This window comes from Brassica napus, chromosome C6 (assembly GCF_020379485.1).
Source record: "Brassica napus cultivar Da-Ae chromosome C6, Da-Ae, whole genome shotgun sequence".
Lineage (NCBI taxonomy): Eukaryota > Viridiplantae > Streptophyta > Magnoliopsida > Brassicales > Brassicaceae > Brassica > Brassica napus.
This window is the reverse complement of record NC_063449.1, coordinates 45,035,478-45,047,975: the sequence shown is the minus strand read 5'-3', so window position 1 is coordinate 45,047,975 and position 12,498 is coordinate 45,035,478. Positions and strand designations below refer to the sequence as shown.

The following is a 12,498-nucleotide window of genomic DNA, read 5'->3' as shown; positions in this document are numbered from 1 at the left end:
GCCGAGTTTCGAAAGCCATAGGCCCATCCTTAATCAAATCTAAAGGTGAGAACTAGGGCAACAACTATATAAGCTCCTACTTATGTATTAGGGTTTTGCTTCTCCGTCTTCCTCATTTTGCAGCAGTCTTGTTCGTTTTATCAGCCGACGCGAAAATGGTGAAGGGACGCCAAGGAGAACGTGTCAGGTTCGTTTCTTGTTTGACCTAACCCCTAGTTTTTCAAATCTGCTTTTGAATCGTGATGGTCTCGTCGATTGTAAAAGAACATTTTTGCTCTTGTAGACGCCCAATGCTGAAACTTTTGTAAAGCTATGTTTTGATTTAAGACTGAATCTTTTGTTTATCTTATGAATGTTTGCAGACTCTACGTTAGGGGAACCATCTTGGGATACAAAAGGTGACACCTCTACTTTTATTCTTCATTTTATACTGCTTACTTGTTCTATTCAATGTAATGAATCATGATGAGTAGTTTATGTAACTTAAGCTGCTAAGATCACATTCTGAACTTATGATATTACAGAACTTTATGTTAGTTATAGAATCTTCTCATGTACTTTGTAGTCCATGTTTGTGTAACTAGTTGTCTGCATTTTCGTAGAATATTATACTAGCTTACCATCAATTTGTTAACTTAGTTTTCTGTTTTGTTGAAATCCATTTGGTACTTGCCTTGGTCTCTGACGTTTTATTGGTTGTGTAGGTCCAAGTCCAACCAGTACCCAAACACATCCCTTATCCAGATCGAAGGAGTCAACACTACCGAGGAGGTGACATGGTACAAGGGAAAGAGGATGGCTTACATCTACAAGGCTAAGACCAAGAAGAACGGTAGTCACTACCGTTGCATCTGGGGAAAGGTTACCAGGCCTCATGGTAACAGCGGTGTTGTCCGTGCCAAATTCACATCGAACTTGCCTCCCAAGTCCATGGTACTTGAACTGATCCTATAACCATCAAATGATTTCTTCTACTTGGGTTTTTGAAGTTGACATCTTTTTTTTTTTTCCTTTTCAGGGAATGAGGGTCAGAGTCTTCATGTATCCGAGCAACATATGAAGCAAAGTACAACAGCATGAACTTTGATTTAGCTGTGGTTTTGTCCACTAGTTTGTTATTTTGTATTTTGATACTGAAAGCATTTTCTTTTCTTTGTTTGAAGTGTTTTGGTGATTATCTGAACGACTTTAAAATCATGAATCTGGTTTTTGATCCCAAACTAAAATCTCTCCCATCTTTCTTTCACCTCATAGCAAAGTTAAAGCTGTATTAAACTGAACTTAATAATATTCTGAACGCTCCTGATGTTTAGAATTCCTACTTCTAATTCTTGAAATGATTGGATTTAAAGAAAACTCCATTGATGCAGAAGGCAAAAATGTTCTCTACAGTACTGGTGGAGACTATGCACAGCAACAATTACGTCTACAATCATGTTTTATTCATTTTTATTAGTTCACAGCCATTTTTAATATTTACGTTAGTGTATGTGCTGTAGAAAGACAAATTCCTACAGCAAAATATTCAAAGCTTTAATCATAGAGCAAAAATCTTAGAGCTACAACCATTACTAATCATATCCTTGCTTGCTACTCGAAATGCTTTCATGTCTGGCAAACCTGAAACAGGTTCTCTTGTGATATGTAATGTCAGGCCCATTAGACATTTTGGGCCTAGCTCCTTGTAAAAAGTAGTCTTCTTTTGTTTTGTTTTTTTCTTCCTGACAATAAAAAAAATAGTAGTAATCCACTTGAAAAAACCTAAAGACTCGCGTTGAGAGACAGACAAAACAAGGACTGTGTGTTTTGTTGTGCTCGCAGTCACAGGCTCTCTCGGTCTCGTGAAGCCATTAGCAGAGAGAGAGACTAAAACCCTTATCTCGCTTTCTTCGTTTCTACATCATCCTGGCGATGACTACCTCCCAGGCAGCTCTTGCGACTCTGTTTTTAAACGTAAATATTCTCCATTAATCTTTGTTATGATTAATATGCTTAACTGCTCCTGTTAATTATATTGCATAAGAGCTTCATAGATTAGTAGTAATACAGTCCTACAGCGTCTGTGATGTTTTCATTTTGGTAAAAGATTCCATCTTTCGATGATATTTATTCGTTTTAACAAAGCTTAATGACTCTTTACAGGGTTCCAATAGACAAACAACGCTTCTGCAGAGAAGCTCAACAAGTCAATTGTGGGGTTCCGTTAGATTCCAAACCTCAAAGCTGCGGTCTTTGAATTTGAACCGAACTAAAGCTGCTGTCTTGAGATGCTCTACGCCTAGAGCATCTCTTTCCGTTGTTGAGCAACCGAGCTTGGTTGAGAAGCCTGCTTCAGAGGTTATCCACTACTACCGAGTGCCTTTGATTCAAGAAAGCGCAAACGCTGAGCTTCTCAAGGCCGTTCAAACCAAAATCAGCAACCAGGTTGTCGGTTTATCAACTGAGCAGTGTTTCAACATCGGTCTTGAAACTGAATTAGCAGAAGAAAAGGTGTCTGTTCTGAAGTGGATTCTTCAAGAAACATTTGAGCCAGAGAATCTAGGTAACTGTTACTGTCATGCTCTGTTGCAATGGTAACAAAACTGTTTGAGCCTAGTGATAGTGTTAATTTTTCAGGAACTGATAGTTTTCTTGAGAGGAAGAAGCGGGAAGGACTCCACGCTACAATCATTGAAGTAGGTCCTAGACTCTCTTTCACAACAGCATGGTCCACCAACGCAGTTTCGATATGCAGAGCTTGTGGTTTAAATGAGGTGACTCGCTTGGAAAGGTCTAGGAGGTACCTCCTGTTCAGCCACGAGCCACTTTCAGAGAATCAAACAAATGAATTTTCCGCAATGGTTCACGATAGAATGACCGAGTGTGTCTACCCTCAAAAGCTGGTTTCGTTTGAGACGAATGTGGTTCCCGAGGAAGTGAAGTATGTGCCTGTGATGGAGAAAGGGAGAGAGGCTTTGGAAGAAATCAACCAGAAGATGGGTTTGGCATTTGATGAGCAAGATCTGCAGTATTACACTAGGCTTTTCAGAGATGACATTAAGCGTAACCCCACCAATGTGGAGCTGTTTGACATCGCTCAGTCCAACAGCGAGCATAGTAGACACTGGTTCTTCGCTGGGAACATTGTTATTGATGGGGAGCCAATGGATAAGTCTCTTATGCAGATTGTAAAGAGCACTTGGGAGGTAATAACTATAAATGACCAACTTTAATTCTTTTTTAAATGATAAAAAACTCTTAATCTTATGTGTTTAAAATATGCAGGCAAATAGAAACAACTCAGTCATTGGGTTTAAAGACAACTCCAGTGCTATAAGAGGCTTCATGGTGAACCAGCTACGTCCTCTCCTTCCTGGCTCCACTTGCTTACTCGATCTCAGCGCACGTGATCTCGACATACTCTTCACTGCTGAGACCCACAACTTCCCTTGCGCGGTGGCTCCTTATCCTGGCGCCGAGACAGGAGCTGGAGGTAGAATCAGAGACACGCACGCAACTGGAAGAGGCTCCTTCGTGGTTGCATCAACCTCTGGCTACTGTGTTGGGAACCTCAACATGGAAGGCTCTTACGCTCCGTGGGAAGACTCGTCTTTCCAGTACCCATCAAACCTTGCCTCACCGTTGCAGATACTTGTAGACGCTAGCAACGGTGCGTCTGACTATGGGAACAAATTTGGAGAGCCGATGATTCAAGGATACACCAGAACCTTTGGGATGAGGCTGCCGAGCGGGGAGAGACGAGAGTGGCTGAAGCCGATTATGTTCAGTGCAGGTATTGGACAGATTGATCATACTCATATAACTAAAGGGGAACCAGAAGTTGGGATGCTTGTTGTCAAGATCGGTGGGCCTGCGTACCGTATTGGTATGGGAGGAGGTGCTGCCTCTAGTATGGTTAGTGGTCAGAACGATGCTGAGCTTGATTTCAACGCTGTGCAGCGTGGAGACGCTGAGATGTCTCAGAAGCTCTACCGTGTTGCCCGTGCTTGCATTGAGATGGGGGAGAAGAATCCTATTGTTAGTATTCATGATCAAGGCGCTGGTGGGAACTGTAATGTGGTGAAAGAGATTATTTATCCCAAAGGTGCGGAGATTGATATAAGAGCTGTTGTTGTTGGGGACCATACCATGTCGGTGTTGGAGATTTGGGGAGCTGAGTATCAAGAGCAAGATGCTATTTTAGTGAGAGCTGAGAGTAGAGAGGTTTTGGAGTCGATATGTAAGAGGGAGAGGCTTTCGATGGCTGTACTTGGGACGATTAATGGAGAAGGTCGTTGTACTTTAATAGACAGCACAGCTAAAGCGAAGTGTGAGAAGGAAGGCTTACCTCCACCTCCTCCTGCTGTGGATCTTGAGCTGGAGAAGGTTCTTGGCGACATGCCTAAGAAGACGTTTGAGTTCAAGCGCGTTGATTACGCGCGGGAGCCGCTTGATATAGCTCCCGGGGTTACGTTGATGGACTCTTTGAAAAGAGTTCTGAGGTTACCTTCGGTGTCTTCGAAGCGGTTCTTGACAACCAAAGTGGATAGATGTGTTACAGGTCTCGTCGCTCAGCAGCAAACAGTTGGACCGTTGCAGATCACGCTTGCTGACGTTGCAGTGATAGCGCAGACGTTCACTGATCTAACGGGTGGTGCGTGTGCAATTGGAGAGCAGCCGATCAAAGGCCTGCTTGATCCAAAGGCAATGGCGAGACTAGCTGTTGGAGAGGCTCTGACGAATCTTGTTTGGGCGAAGGTTACTGCGTTGTCTGATGTTAAAGCTAGTGGTAACTGGATGTACGCTGCTAAGCTTGAAGGAGAAGGCTCAGCGATGTATGACGCTGCGATTGCCCTAGCTGATGCAATGATTGAGCTTGGGATTGCAATTGATGGTGGGAAAGATAGTCTTTCGATGGCAGCTCATGCGGATGGTGAGGTTGTTAAAGCTCCAGGGAACCTTGTGATCAGCGCTTATGTTACATGTCCTGACATCACAAAGACGGTGACTCCGGATCTGAAGCTTGGAGATGATGCTGGTGGTGTTCTCTTGCATGTTGATTTGGCAAAGGGGAAGCGGAGGTTAGGTGGATCAGCACTGGCTCAGGTGTTTGGTCAGATTGGGAACGACTGTCCTGATGTTGATGATGTTCCGTATCTGAAAAACGTCTTCGAGGGAGTTCAAGCTCTCATCTCAGAGGACTTGGTATCTGCTGGACACGATATCAGCGACGGTGGACTCATCGTAGCTGCTTTGGAGATGGCTTTTGCTGGAAACAAAGGTGTAAGCCTTAACTTGGATTCCAACGGGATAAGCCTCTTTGAGACTTTGTTCTCTGAAGAGCTCGGTCTGGTGATGGAGATTAGCAATGAGAACTTAGACGCTGTGTTGGAGAAGCTCCGTGGTTTTAATGTTACCGCTGAGATCATTGGGAAAGTGACCGAGTCTCCTTTGATTGAGGTGAAAGTAGATGGAATTACTCATTTGAGTGAGGAAACGGCGTTCCTCAGAGACATGTGGGAGGACACGAGTTTCCAGCTGGAGAAGCTTCAGAGACTAGCGTCTTGTGTGGAGATGGAGAAAGAAGGTTTGAAGCTGAGGCATGAACCTAACTGGAAGCTCTCATTTACTCCTTCCTGGACCAATGATAGTTATATGTTTAAGGGTAAGATCAATAATCTCTATGAAGCTTCTTTTTTTCTCATTAAAGAGAGTTTTTATTTATTTTATTTGTTCTCAGATGTTAAACCGAGAGTAGCTGTGATCCGAGAGGAAGGAAGCAATGGAGACAGGGAGATGTCAGCAGCATTTTACGCTGCTGGTTTTGAACCGTGGGACGTGACAGTGTCTGACCTCTTAGCTGGAGCAATCACTCTTGATCAGTTCCGTGGGATAGTCTTTGTTGGAGGGTTTAGCTACGCTGATGTACTCGACTCAGCCAAAGGATGGGCTGCTTCAATAAGATTCAACTCTCCTCTTCTAAGCCAGTTCCAAGAGTTTTACAAAAGACCAGACACGTTCAGCCTCGGAATCTGCAATGGCTGCCAGTTAATGGCCTTGTTAGGATGGGTTCCAGGCCCTCAAGTCGGCGGGTCGCTCGACACGGCACAGCCGAGGTTTGTCCATAATGAGTCAGGAAGGTTTGAGTGCAGGTTCACAAGCGTGACCATTAAGGACTCGCCGTCGATAATGCTGAAAGGAATGGAGGGAAGTACCTTAGGAGTTTGGGCGGCTCATGGAGAAGGACGGGCTTATTTCCCTGACGAAGGGGTCTTGGACCGTATGCTTCACTCAGATTTGGCTCCGTTGAGATATTGTGATGATGATGGGAGTGTGACTGAGGCTTACCCTTTTAACCTCAATGGTTCGCCGTTGGGGATAGCTGCTATATGTTCGCCTGATGGGAGACATTTGGCGATGATGCCTCATCCTGAAAGGTGTTTCTTGATGTGGCAGTATCCGTGGTACCCGAAGGGGTGGGAGGTTGAGAAAGCTGGGCCGAGTCCGTGGTTGAAGATGTTCCAGAATGCTAGGGACTGGTGCTCTAAGCTTTAAGAGGCATGGTTAAGCATATGACGTTATGAATCTTTTTCTACAGTGTTTTGTTGTACGTTTGGTATTTGCCGAGTTTTCGAATCTGCTGTTTAGTGAGAGTGTTCTGACACTTGGGTCTACGTTTTGAATTTGATTATACATTTTCATATGAAGAAATAAGAAAGTAGTAATCGAGTATGTTATCTACAGAGGCCACCTGGTGCTACTTCGACAATGAGACCCTCAACATTGACTAGAAAGTAGAAAATGGTATCATATGATTTCACAATCTTCATTACTATGTACTTCGAATGATATACTTGAAAGAATGCAATATGTCAAAAACGTAGAGCTTATTTGCTCTCTCTTTCATCCCCTTCTCCTTCACCGTCTCCAACGTATAAATTAAATCAAAGAATGCATTCTTCTGTGCATAATCCTTAGTTGCGCTTTAAAATGAGCAATCATCGTGATTTCACAGTGGCATGACCGGTATCAGCTATATGCTTGAATAGTTTTGTCCTGGCCAAGGTTATATAAATGGTGGATCAACAACATATGATGATACAAAGTGTGTACTGCTGGAGAACTGGAGATGACAGAAGAACAAATATTTAATGGGACCAACCTCGACTCAAACTCCTCTCCGCATCTATCGCATCCGTTACTACTGGTTTTATTCGAAAAGGTTTACAACACTTCCTCTTTTGCTATCAGTTAAAAGAAAACAGAACACAGTTCCGAAAGTTGTCGGAAGAGTTTGACTTTGGAGATATATATATACAAATTTTTTTTTTTGTGAGAACTAAAAGAAGGTTCTTATTGAAGAAGAATCAGATTGTTGTTAAACTGTATCTGAGAAGAAGACATGCATCATCATCTCACTAGTTCTCTCTAACCTCATGTACCGAAGATCTTTTACTCTCTATGCTTAAGTTTGAGACAACAATGTTGTTATTCTTACTTTTCTCTCTGAAACTCACTCTAAGGAATTCAACGGCCATGAAAGTGAGTGCCGAGGCCGGAATATACCACATGACCCTCGGAACGCTTCCCCTGAAAAAGCCCTCTGGACCTTCCTTCCTCCATATCTGCCCAACTGCATCCAGCCAACCCTTGTACCTATCAAGATTTACAAAGTTTAATCAAAACTGGGGATGCTATTTTAGGTATGATCATATGAATCTGTAAGAAATAAGACATACTTGATCGTTGTTCCTTGTACTTGCAATCTTGTTTTAATAACATCCAGTGGAGTTGTGAGATAAGCACTTAGTCCTGGAGAGAGATTACATTAAACAAAGGTCACTGCGGATGAGCTATTTGGAATAGTTTCTTTAAACTGATCTTTATTCTAACGTACCACCAGCTAATCCTCCCAAAACGAGCCCCTCGATTGAACTGTTGACTCCAAATTGTGGAAACTTTTTCTTCCCTTGATCTGTTAGATCCTTCAATGCTTCATAAAACATCACCTGAGAAGGAAATACAGAACCAACATGAGGAGACAAAGACCCATTAGGTGAATGGAGGTAACAGTTTCACTGAAATGACACATTACATACCATGAGGCCAGCAAAAGGTACATCCCTTGCTAGTGTAGACCAATATCTGCCAAAGAAAAAGGAAAGACAACAACATGAGTCCCTTGAAAAAGGATATCCAATTGGCATCAATAATGATATAAAGGAGATTTACATACCCAGCATACAGCCCTTTTGGTCCTTGCTCTTTCAATATTGAGCTTCCAGCCTGGACCATTCCAGTATAATAACCATACATGTCACCTCTTGGTTTCACTGGAACGCTGTCCCTCGAAATAAAAGAGCTCCAGGAGCTACTAGTCCCTTGAATTTGCATCCGCTGCTTTATTACTTCACAGGGAACATATACGAAAGAACCAAGTGTATCACCTGAAAAAATGAAAGAAGCAACAGAACACAAAGGAATCAGAAATTCTTGCAACCTTGCCATGTGTGGTTATGCTGAAAACCTTGATCTATCTTTTAAAGACCCACGATATCTAAAGTTATAATCGTAACACAACATTTAAATGTCTGATAATATCTGCTTTTTAGCCAAGTTATATTTAGTTTCATTTCTGCTGTGTGCTTGACATCAAAATTAGCTTCTTCCTCCTATATTTACCACCACCTTATTGATCAGATGAACGAGAGAGGAAAGAGGATATTAGGAAACATACCAATAGCTCCTGCAATAAAGTGTACCCAGTGGCCTCCTAAGTTGGGATGAGTCTCTTCAATCCATTTTTTTGTGGACTCAATAACACCAAAGTAGGTTGCACCAGTGGCAAGAGATCCAGTGACTCCAGGAGCAATTCCCCTATAAAAGCCTAAAATTAAAGTCAGCACAGAAACAAAATAACAAAAACCAAAAACTCAAAGCACAGGAAAAAAAAATCCTGTTCCAAATTCGCAGATGAATAGGGAATATAATACAGCCTGCCATTACTGGAAAGCTGAAGAAGCTGAGGGAAAAGAGTATGCATGCTGTACCTTTCAGTCCATCACCAACCCAGACAGTCCTTAACATTTGTGGAATGCTCTTCTGTCTCTGAAATCAACAGCTGAACAAGGTTAGAGATTACACAAACCGCATACAATCTTTAATAATCCGCCTTTCCTCAGATAAAACCAGAAATTACAAAGCGAAAAAAAATCACTGCAAAGTGAAGTACGCTTGACAATACAATACCTGAGACGCATTCATGATAATCTGACTCTGAAGCCGAGTTTTAAGAGTATCTACGGGATGCATCATCCCTTCGCCAAAAGCTCCAGCTATACCTCCCCATACGAACTCTCTCCACACTACAGACATCAATGGCGTTGTGAGTTTAGACTATTTGAGCATGATCGGAATGTTCTCATCACAATCACCAAACCTAATCTCATCGTCTAAGCGTAATCATATGCAACAAACCAATCTACGACGATTCGATTCACATCGTAGAGAAGAGAAATCGGCGCTTACCGAAGAATTGATCCTGAGTGGCTTTGATTTCGATGCTCAGAGGAGGTGGTTGCTCGCGATTCGAATCCTTGCTCGCCATATTCGCTCTGCAGAGACTGTATCTATCGAAGCTTCCAGGTGTTTTAGGGCTTATGAGGTTTTAGCAGTGATTAATAGACTTTGCGCGCTTCTCTCGCCACATCGACCTATTACCTATTTTGTGAACCGCAACGATTTACTCAAAACATTTTAATTCCAATTATCAGAAAAAAAATTGAAGGGTAAAACTGTAATTGGCTGATTACTTCCCTAGTTTGTTGTGTCCAGTAAGATCGCTTTCAGTATGATAAAAATTTGTTTTTTTTCTCTGATATGTGTACACTAACTGCCATGTGGCTTTTTGAGGTTTGAAGAGCTTGTGAAGAAGCTCAACGAAAACAAAAACTGATGATGAACCAGGTGACGCTTGTCATAAACCAAAGCAGATTGGGTAGTCTTCAGTTTCAAAGATCTTATAAAACTAAATTGAACTAGTAGTATATAGTATAGAAAACCTTAAATAGAACGAATACGAGTCTGTTACAAGTTATTACAACTTTTATTTGCGGGCCTCAAGTGACACAAAACATAAGAAAGCGAGAGGTCTCTGCATGATAAAACAACACCAAACGTTGAAAAACAGAAACTGATAAACTTCCATTAAGTTTATTTTCTGAAACTGCAACGAAAAGTTCCAGGACACAAATGAGTAGAGACTAAGCTTTCTTGGCAACATCTCCGTCGTCAGTCTGATCAAACCCGTCTGGGCCGCCAACCTCTGTTTGCCCATTATCCGAGTCACCAAACTGATTGTCACTGCCACCAAACTGTTCTTCAACGCCCGCGCTTTCGAGCTGGTGATCCGTATCATTGCCTAGTGCTTCGTTGCTGCTAAACTTGTCATCAAATCCAGCATTAGAGGAACTGCCTTGAGCGAAGTTGTCACTTCCACCAACACCCCCAGCAACACCATATCCACCACCAGCGGCATTGCCACCATAAGGAGAGTTACCTCCATAACCACCACCACCAGCATTTCCTCCATAAGACGGGCCACCTCCGTAACCGCCAGCTGGAGCATTGTAACCACCGCCTCCATAACCACCAGCACCTCCTCCGTAGCCACCACCACCTCCATAACCACCAGATGGAGCACCATAACCACCAGGACCACCGAATCCCCTTCCTCCAAACCCACTTCCCCTTTCAGTTGCGTAGTTCACCCTAATCCTTCGACCATGAAGGTCCTGTATGCCAAACAAACCAATAAATTGCCGATTGAAATACAAAGCCAAAAAAAAAAAAAAAACAATGTTACCATTTTCAGAATCATCTAAACACAGTCTGACAACAAACATTTATTTCAGGATAACACAAACAAGAAGAGGAAGTCGCTGTCTGACGAATGAATAGTACATCTAGCTAGATGATGATACCGAATCTACCTATGGTGCCAATGTTTAAGCGGCCAAAAACATTAAGTAGTCTAGAAACATGCATCATCAAGGCAGAACCGATTTAAAATTGGTCAAGCATCCAGAACAAGACATTGACAGTCAATAAAGAATAAGAAATGACGCATGATTAAGCCAAATGACATCTTAGTATCAAAAGAAGCTTGTGATTTACCTGTCCATCCAATTGCATGGCGTTACTAGCCTCCTCGGTAGATGTAAATGTCACGAAAGCAAAGCCCCTCGATCTACCAGTTTCACGGTCGACGATAATTTTCGCTGCAAATGTCAGAAGAAAAAGGAAGTTTAAAACATCAAAGCCTAGAGTTTTTAAAGCTAGTTAGCTAGCTTACCATCAACAACTTCTCCATATTTGCTAAAAGCTTCTCTTAAGCCAAACTCATCAGTGCTGTAGGAGATACCTAAAGCAACATAGAACAGTTTCGTGAGACAAACAGAAACAAAGAGAAAAGAGAGTACTCTCTTACAGAACCGTATTAGAGTGTTATTATTGTCACCTCCAACAAAGATTTTAGAAGAAGACATGCAACGGATGCTCTGTAGCATCGAGTTAGAGGCAGTGACATGGGTGCTGGTCTGCCTAAATATCTTTCCAACTTTACTTAAGAAAGCCATGTGGTCCGTATCTGTATACTGGAAACATTTCAAAGAGCATTCACTAAGTGGTTAGACAAATAAAAAACAAATCAAAACATAGATAGTGATTCCAAAAGGGTAGAATCATGAAGATAATCTCATGAATAAAACGAAAGACCCATCATTTCAACCGTCAACAGAAGTAAGAAAAATTCAATCTTTCATAAAATAAATAAGGCAAAACACAAGAAAGTTACAAACTTTATCATCTTTATTCATGTTAGCTACACATATGGTTGACCAAACGATTATCAGACACAACGATAACAATCATTCTGAAAGAAGAATCCATAAAAATTGAACCATAGCTTATAAGGTCAACTCACTAAACCCAACATATCGCATGACCCAGAACCGTGAAATGAAACATATTTAAACACATCAAATCTCCAAACCAAGGTCCCAAGGTATCGTAAACAAAGAAGAAGACCAGAAATAAAAAATATAAACTTTATTGTGATGAAACATCAGAGTAACAAATCTAATCCATAGAATCGAAAGAAATGAATAACTTAATGATGAATCGACGAGACCGTACTCACTCTCTAGGGTTTAAGGGAGACGACGATCTCTCTGGAAGCGTCTTTCTCTTTCAATTCTCGCCAGTAGTAACCAAACCATTGTAAGAGAAGGGGCTTATGTTAAATAATGAACTCATCCTGTCCGTTCATTTCTATGAGATAATCTTGACCGTTAGATTAGCTCACTTATCATCTGCCACAGAGTTATATTTGACCCGGTAAAACTAAACCAATGGTCGACTACACCAAACCGAACCGGATTCAAATTATCACTTTTCTTTTAATCTCTTTACTTAGCAATGTCGAAAAATAGTTTTATTAAAATTGGGTTAAACATAGTA

General features: G+C 41.7%; 4 protein-coding genes across 5 annotated transcripts; 2 read left to right on the top strand and 2 right to left on the bottom strand.

The window, feature by feature from the left end:
- The first annotated feature begins 37 nt into the window (after positions 1-37).
- On the top strand, positions 38-1,220 carry LOC106354340 (60S ribosomal protein L35a-1). The gene is made up of 4 exons (XM_048761429.1): positions 38-187; positions 363-398; positions 705-933; positions 1,019-1,220. The coding sequence occupies exons 1-4, from the start codon at positions 156-158 to the stop codon at positions 1,058-1,060; spliced, it is 339 nt and encodes a 112-aa protein (XP_048617386.1). The 5' UTR covers positions 38-155; the 3' UTR covers positions 1,061-1,220.
- A 493-nt stretch (positions 1,221-1,713) lies between these two features.
- Positions 1,714-6,722, top strand: LOC106354339 (probable phosphoribosylformylglycinamidine synthase, chloroplastic/mitochondrial). Its single transcript, XM_013794255.3, has 5 exons — positions 1,714-1,953; positions 2,143-2,542; positions 2,617-3,185; positions 3,265-5,644; positions 5,720-6,722. Exons 1-5 carry the CDS (start codon positions 1,912-1,914, stop codon positions 6,532-6,534), a joined length of 4,206 nt encoding a protein of 1,401 aa, XP_013649709.2. The 5' UTR covers positions 1,714-1,911; the 3' UTR covers positions 6,535-6,722.
- Positions 6,723-7,292: 570 nt separating this feature from the next.
- On the bottom strand, positions 7,293-9,725 carry LOC106354338 (mitochondrial substrate carrier family protein E-like). Its single transcript, XM_013794254.3, has 9 exons — positions 9,508-9,725; positions 9,229-9,344; positions 9,030-9,087; positions 8,717-8,866; positions 8,216-8,426; positions 8,079-8,124; positions 7,877-7,988; positions 7,719-7,791; positions 7,293-7,635 (listed from the first exon to the last, which is right to left on the bottom strand). The coding sequence occupies exons 1-9, from the start codon at positions 9,584-9,586 to the stop codon at positions 7,398-7,400; spliced, it is 1,083 nt and encodes a 360-aa protein (XP_013649708.1). The 5' UTR covers positions 9,587-9,725; the 3' UTR covers positions 7,293-7,397.
- A 300-nt stretch (positions 9,726-10,025) lies between these two features.
- LOC106354337 (glycine-rich RNA-binding protein 5, mitochondrial) lies at positions 10,026-12,287 on the bottom strand. Of its 2 annotated transcripts, none has more exons than XM_013794250.3 (5): positions 12,179-12,287; positions 11,498-11,633; positions 11,333-11,401; positions 11,155-11,258; positions 10,026-10,772 (listed from the first exon to the last, which is right to left on the bottom strand). In XM_013794250.3, the coding sequence occupies exons 2-5, from the start codon at positions 11,613-11,615 to the stop codon at positions 10,242-10,244; spliced, it is 822 nt and encodes a 273-aa protein (XP_013649704.1). In that variant the 5' UTR covers positions 11,616-11,633; positions 12,179-12,287; the 3' UTR covers positions 10,026-10,241. The 2 variants fall into 2 exon arrangements, with proteins under 2 accessions (XP_013649704.1, XP_013649707.1); XM_013794253.3 differs by having other exon boundaries at positions 12,175-12,272.
- Between the last annotated feature and the right edge of the window lie 211 nt (positions 12,288-12,498).

Excerpts from the sequence above, each read along its gene's own strand:
- LOC106354340 (XM_048761429.1), top strand. The coding sequence starts at position 156 with ATGGTGAAGGGACGCCAAGGAGAACGTGTCAG. Across the intron at positions 188-362 it reads CGCCAAGGAGAACGTGTCAG|ACTCTACGTTAGGGGAACCA; the intron begins GTTCGTTTCTTG and ends GAATGTTTGCAG. Across the intron at positions 934-1,018 it reads ACTTGCCTCCCAAGTCCATG|GGAATGAGGGTCAGAGTCTT; the intron begins GTACTTGAACTG and ends TTTCCTTTTCAG.
- LOC106354339 (XM_013794255.3), top strand. The coding sequence starts at position 1,912 with ATGACTACCTCCCAGGCAGCTCTTGCGACTCTGTTTTTAAAC. Across the intron at positions 1,954-2,142 it reads TTGCGACTCTGTTTTTAAAC|GGTTCCAATAGACAAACAAC; the intron begins GTAAATATTCTC and ends GACTCTTTACAG. Across the intron at positions 2,543-2,616 it reads ATTTGAGCCAGAGAATCTAG|GAACTGATAGTTTTCTTGAG; the intron begins GTAACTGTTACT and ends TTAATTTTTCAG.
- LOC106354338 (XM_013794254.3), bottom strand. The coding sequence starts at position 9,586 with ATGGCGAGCAAGGATTCGAATCGCGAGCAACCACCTCCTCTGAGCATC. Across the intron at positions 7,792-7,876 it reads TTTGGGAGGATTAGCTGGTG|GACTAAGTGCTTATCTCACA; the intron begins GTACGTTAGAAT and ends ATCTCTCTCCAG. Across the intron at positions 7,636-7,718 it reads GTACAAGGAACAACGATCAA|GTACAAGGGTTGGCTGGATG; the intron begins GTATGTCTTATT and ends AAATCTTGATAG.
- LOC106354337 (XM_013794250.3), bottom strand. The coding sequence starts at position 11,615 with ATGGCTTTCTTAAGTAAAGTTGGAAAGATATTTAGGCAGACCAGCACC. Across the intron at positions 11,402-11,497 it reads TTCTAAAATCTTTGTTGGAG|GTATCTCCTACAGCACTGAT; the intron begins GTGACAATAATA and ends ATGTTGCTTTAG. Across the intron at positions 11,259-11,332 it reads ATATGGAGAAGTTGTTGATG|CGAAAATTATCGTCGACCGT; the intron begins GTAAGCTAGCTA and ends TGACATTTGCAG.